At 35.5% G+C, this 6769-nt stretch overlaps 1 protein-coding gene across 6 annotated transcripts in view; it reads left to right on the top strand.

Moving 5' to 3' along the window:
• INTU (inturned planar cell polarity protein) overlaps positions 1-4118 on the top strand; it is a 101881-nt gene extending 97763 nt beyond the window's left edge. For all 6 annotated transcript variants that reach the window (XM_027599723.1, XM_027599722.1, XM_027599726.1 and 3 more), the window contains one exon: positions 1063-4118. In XM_027599723.1, coding sequence (XP_027455524.1) covers positions 1063-1174 — 112 coding nt within the window. In that variant the 3' untranslated portion in view covers positions 1175-4118. The remainder of the gene's footprint in view (positions 1-1062) is intronic.
• The last annotated feature ends 2651 nt before the right edge of the window (positions 4119-6769 follow it).

A 6769-nucleotide genomic window follows, 5' to 3' on the forward strand; every position in this document is an offset into this window, starting at 1 on the left:
TATCCACAGCAGTAATCCTGTGTGTTGGTGCATGAGATTTAGAATCACCTGAGTCACTTGTTAAAATCAGAGATGCCTGTGGCCCACCCCAGACCTACTAACGGAATCTAAGGTAGTGGTTCTCTGTAATTTTAGTAAGCTCCTTGTGACTGTGATGTGTAACCAAGCAAGTTTGGGAGGAGCATCAGCATAAGCTCAACTCTGTGTAGTGTGATCAGAGCTGTGCTATTGGAAGATTAAGCTAGGAGCAGCAAAGGGCCCGTGGCATGGACACAGAGAAAATAGAGATAAAAACAGGCATACATGCAGGTATACAGCGGAGCCTTCACTACATTCACAATTGGACTAGAAAGAATCAAGAGGTATTGAATTATGATGATGCAGATCTATACAGAATAGAGAAATTTAAGGAAGTCAGACAAAATATCCCTGATTTAAATTGTCTGATTTACATATACTAGTGTTGACTAAATCTTTAAAAAAATCAAAGTTTCAGTGGTCTTTCCAATTTAATACTGTCTGCAAAAAGAGCAATCATATAATGTTTTTGTTGTTGTTGTTTTTAAGATTCTATTTATTTGTTTGAGAGAGACAGAGATAGTGACAAGAGAGCGGGAGCAGGGAGGAGAGGGAGAAGCAGGCCCCCCGCTGAGCAGGGAGCCCAATTCAGGACTTGATCTCAGGACCCTGGGATCATGACCTGAGCCGAAGACAGACGTTTAATCCACTGAGCCACCCAGGCGCCCTCATACAATGTTTTAATAATAATTAACATTTAGAAAGTAAATGGCAATGTTTAATAGCTATTTGTGCTTAATGATGGTAACACAGTTGGCTTTATTGTAACAATAATGACTAAATTAATATTTTAAAACTGAGGTATATGGTAATATATATTGATAAAATGGGCTTTTTACACCCTGGAAAAATAAAAATAATTTACCTAAGGCATATATTATTTATTTAAAAATAAATCTAGCTGTATTTCCCCCTACTATAGATTTAGATTAGTGGTTTTTGTTTTTTGAATTTCTGAAATGAGTGTGTTCTTTTCCTCTGCAGGAGACTCTTTCTTCATCCCAAACTTCAAGAACTTTATGTCTGTTTTCATGATTCAGTCACAGAAATTGCCATAGAAATGGCTTTTAAATTGTTCTTTGGATTAACCTTGTAGCTATGTTTTCTTGATGCACAGCAACTGTGCGTGGAACATTGAACGGTGTTAGAACTGCTGAAACCCACACACAAGAAGATAAGGGTTAACTTCTCTTAACTGTTCAGTTTTGAACATAATAATGTTAAATAGTGAGATGATATGCTCTTGGATTTGATGCACTAAATCTTATGTAGTATTGTGAGACTTTTGAAAAGATACTTGATCAAAATATAAAGAAGGGATTAACTTATTTCTATTTTGGTATATAATGTTAATTTATTGACTAGTTTGAAATAATGTGAAGTGTTTTATATAAGATTAATGGAGGACATTTATCTTGAAAGAATATACGATTCATAAATTGTGTATTGTTCTCAAGACTAATAATAATGTCTGGTAAAAGAATCACAAAATCAGGAGGGTGTGACCAGGTCCTGTCACTAATTAGTGCTGGGACCATGAGCAAGTTTTTGTACCTCTCTGAGTTCAGAATTTTCATTACAAATGAGATGACTGTATTGAGACTTCTAAAGTCCCTCTTAAGTAAAATGTGCAGCTTTTTTTCTTCTTGCCTACTGCTTACTACCTAAATTTGTAATGTCCAAGTACTGATTCCCTATTAGATCAAATTCTTTTCTTTAGTTTAACTGTTTTAATAGATACCTCACCATGGGGTAGAAGAACTGAGGAATGAAAATTAAACTTATTTTTCTATTTATTTGATTTTCTTTACTCTTTTAGGTCAGCTCGGTTTTGACTAGGATATAGTTTTTAAACTATTTGTACATAAACTTTTATTATTTTTCTTTTTATTGAAATATATTCAGGTACGCACACCATCTTATATAGTTCATGAATTTCAAGACAGCTGTATGTAAATCTTTTTTAAACCTAATCATGTTAAAAACACTGAAAAAGTTGGGTTAAAGAAATCCTGTGGTGACTTCTTCTGTTAAATACTAATTTTTGCCTTATAATTATGGTTTGTTATGTATTGGGTTTTCACAAAGGAAGGTATCTTAATGAACAATAGTTTACTTGACCTTTAGTAGAGAATGAGAACTAATGGGATAATAATTTTCTTTGGCTGTGAGAATTTGGTGGATTGAGAAAAAAGGAAAATATAACAAAATACTGAATTTTTAATTAACATTTACCCAATGGATCCTCCTGAATTCTCACATGCCCCCAAGACTACAATCCTGGGTTTTTTCTTCTTCAGGACTTAAGCTTTGGAAGGGAAATTTTGCCAACACATCTAAAGTCCGTCTCTATTGCCCTCTCCTCAAACACCTGGAACATGAGCCCTCCAGGTTAGACCTAACTGGAAAACACAGTTGGGGTGCACCATTTGAAACATTTGGTCTTAGAAGAAACACTGTTACCTCTTTATAAATCAGCTTAAGAGATTTTCACCCAGGTATTTAAAATGCAAACCACTGTATTTGTCCTGTTACTGATTTGTGGGCCTTAAATTTAGCATTTAAATCAGAGCAAGAAACTTCCATTCTTGAAATGTACAAAATGGCTTGACATATCCTCCCCTTAAGATCACAATACTGGTCAGAATGGTAGACTCTTAACCACTGCCTTAGCCCTGCTTGTAGACATATATGAGTAATAAGGCACTTTGTTTAAAAGTATTTATTCAATGTCTTAAATTTCTTACTATGTCCCCCAAAACACCATGAACTATTTTCAGTACTGAAATTTATTAAAAATTGTAGCTATTAGTCACCTCAGATTTTCAAACAGACTGAACTAAAACCTGGGGTTTTATTAAGCGACTTTTTTGTTTCATTTAATGAAATTTTGGTCTTTTGAACTACTTTCCTGGTATCAAAGCATCTTCAGACCACCATTCGATAACAAAAATAAAAAGACAAAATAGACTACTTATCTTAATAAGAGGAAAATCATTTGCTGTATTATAGATGTATACTATAATGTCCATGTTGCAGAGACATTGCATTTTTTTGAGACATTGCATTTTTAAGAAATAAAACCAGATATCGTGGTTGTCATCTCTAAATGGATACTGAAGCATTGTAACTAAACCTAGCTGCCCATTTTTCGAAATATGTTCAGATACACATCTGAAAGATCAAGTTAATTATTGGCCAATGAGTGCCTATCTGCCACTTGATTAAATAAAAGGGGACAAAGTGACAGTGCAGATACCCCAGAGGTATGCTTTGGCTGATACACAAACATTCTTAAGTTGAATTGTATGTTCCCTTTCAGACTATTAATGCAAAAGATTATAGAATATCATTTTTTGAAATATCGAGTACTGTTTTATCACCATCATATATCTTTTAGCCCCCCAAAATTACATTTTAGATTCTACACCTTCCTCCTTTCTCCCTCTCCTTTCTTTACTGTTCTTTTGTTTGTTTCTTTTTGTCAGGTTAGAGAACTGTACTTAGCAAGGGAGTTTCTTATTTGTGCCAAGGAACTGTTGATGATGATACATACTGGCAAGGTAGTAAATTTGCAGTGCCTGCTTTTTTATATTTCTGACACAAATGGGGAAAGTCATGAAACCAATTTACTAGGTTTGCTTTAAACATTCTTGAAAATAATATTGTGAATAATTTTTTTTGTCTGTGTAAGTTCCCTCTAAATAGTGCCTGGCACATATCACGTGTGCTATAAAAGTGTTAGCTATTCCTACTACCACCATTTATTATTATGAAATATCCATTGGTTAAAAAACCAAGGTGTCAGCTAAATCATACCTGCTACTGTACAAAATGTTGGAAAGAAGCTGAGAAAAAATATTCAGCACTAAACACTTCTGAGAACAAGGATGTATACTTTGGATATTTTAAAATATACTATTAGATGTTACTAAAACTTTATACACTAAACTGTGTGAAAATAATTTTGTAGAGTTGTAGTTCTATATTCTATATAATTGAAGCTATTTTTATATTGATAGTCTTTAATAAAGATGGTTTGGAGGTTTATTTGCACTTTTGTTGTCTTTTCATGCATTCACCCAACAAATAATTGACTTTCTGCTCTGTGCCAAGCACTGTTCTGGATGCCGGGGATAAAGCAGTGAACAAAACAGCTAAAAATTCCTGCCTTCATGGACCTGATGTTCCCATGGGGGAGGCAGGCCACAAATAAGACAATAAGTAAAATATATTGATAAAAGCTAAGAGGAAAAAAAAAAACTGAAGGAAGAAAATGGGATATGAAGTGTGAGAAATGGGGCGACCAGGGAAAGGGTTGCTGAGATGATCCTAGACCTAAACTAAGAGAGAAAACTAACCATGCTGATTTCTAAGGAAAGCAGAGTGCACAACTCAAAGGCCCTGAGACACTATACTTTTAATATCAACATATCAATCACCAGAACTTTTTTTGTTCCCTAAATCAGTAAATAAAATGCAATGCAGCTAAACATTTTTAGCTCAGTGTATTGAAAAGAGCTGATTCATAGCTCTTAAGGTAAAAAAAGAAAAAAAGCTACATTTCTAAGTACTTTCACTTTTGCTGTCTTCTATGAATGAGTGTATGTCAGAAATACACTTGAGGATATCATAAAGCAATATGCTATAAACACTGTCAACTATAGAGTCGGAAGGGGTTGAGGGGCAGGAGGAGGGGGGCAAGGAAGGAAGAGAAACTCCCTGGAGAGCAACAGAACACTTGATTTTTCTGAGATGTGTATGATCCCTGTGACCAGAGAAGTGCCTTTGACCTCTCTTGTCACCTTAAAAAGAGTCTTGCCAGGAGTGTGACTCAAGTATTCCCCCTGCCCGCTTAAATTTCTCCCTGTATGCTTGTTAATACTCCAAATTCCCTTAAAGGAGACCGAAAACTTTCATTATTCACATTTTTGCAGATGAAACATTAATCACTTCTTGAATTTGCAATGGATCTCACAAAGGATTTTGAAGTTCGTGCAATGAGAAGACTAAATCTTTTAAGTCTAGGAATAATGATTAATGCAATTGTTTCAGAAAGATTAATCTGGCAGCAGCATGTAAAATGGAGAGAGATTTGGCTGAAAAACCAGTTAAGAGTCAAGCTGCTATGGAAATGAAGATAGCACTAAATATGGTACCAGTAGGACTTGCCAACTGGTTTTATACGAGGTAATCAAAATATAAACAAAATTCCTGCTCTGGAATCCTGGCCTAAATGTGTGGTTTTGTACTAGTGACAAGTAGTATTAAAAGTAAAAACACACTTAGATAATAAAAAACTGGAATCTCAAGTTCAAAAAAGTAACTCATTCATGTTTTTGTAGATGTGTTTCAGACTGAGGTCCTACAGAGTAAGAGATGATAAAATAGAATCTCTACTTATTAGAAACCATCAAACAAGCTATAAAAAGAAATCAGGAATGTATTATATGCTATCACAGAAGGATCTCCAGGATGTATAAAGTGAAAAAAAGCAAGGTGAAAGAAAATAGAGCAAGAGACATTATGTGCAAGATAGATGTACATCTACTGTGTATTCTTGCCCAAAGTCAGACCTGAATCTGATAAGCTTCCAGATGAATTCTCAAAGTGTACTATGAGTATAGATGTCACCAAGCCCTCTTCTGAGACACCATGAGTTAAAAACTTTTCTTATTAACACTGAGACGCTATTTGCCTGTTGCACTCTCATTCTCTCAGTGCAGCGGAATTTTCCAGCAACTACAGGATGTGTGGTATTGCAGTAGAGTGGGGACAAAAGTCAAGCATTAAAGAGATTTTCAAAAATATAAAACAAGGCTATTCTCATTTTTTTTGTTTCGAAAAATAGTTACTTTTTATTTAAAATGTTTATTTATATCATGGGTTATTTTAAGTTAATATTTTTAAATTTTCCGTTTCAGTTTCTGAAACGGTATCAATATGTGTAACACAAAAACAGAAGCATCCTTGTGGTCCTAATTTTTTAAGTGTAAAGGGGTCGTAAAATAAAAAGGCTGTGAAACACTGTTCTAGAACAGGTCATTGGTTCTGAGCCTTGCACATTAGAATCCCTAAGCCCAAGTATTAGTTAAAACAGCTCAGCCCGCTCTCCTTCGGTCAGTATGGATTGGGACCACAGCTCCAGATAAAATTACCAATTTAAATAAAATACAGAAGAAAGAGGAACATGTTGGGCGCCTGGGTGGCTCAGTTGGTTGGGCGACTGCCTTCGGCTCAGGTCATGATCCTGGAGTCCCGGGATCGAGTCCCACATCGGGCTCCCTGCTCAGCGGGGAGTCTGCTTCTCCCTCTGACCCTCTTCCCTCTCGTGCTTTCTATCTCTCATTCTCTCTCTCTCTGAAATAAATAAATAAAATCTTTAAAAAAAAAAAAATAAACATCAAGAAAGAGGAACATGTTAAATTAAGCCACTGGGGTGCTATCAACAAAGGCAGACTGAAAACGTGACTAGATAAACAATCCCTGCCAAATTAAAGGAGCAGAAATTGAAGCGATTTGTAAGAGAAAATGGAAGGATAACCCTGGTAACTAAAACTAAACTTGGCTTAACCCACACGGTTGGTTTACTACTCTGTTCTAGTTCTGGCTCCTAAATACCCTTATACTGGACTAGCTCTCCCGGCTCCCTTCCTGCACCTCTGCGATTCAGTACCCATGGCCTGCTGAC

This window comes from Zalophus californianus, chromosome 2, assembly GCF_009762305.2.
Source record: "Zalophus californianus isolate mZalCal1 chromosome 2, mZalCal1.pri.v2, whole genome shotgun sequence".
In the NCBI taxonomy this organism is placed as follows: domain Eukaryota; kingdom Metazoa; phylum Chordata; class Mammalia; order Carnivora; family Otariidae; genus Zalophus; species Zalophus californianus.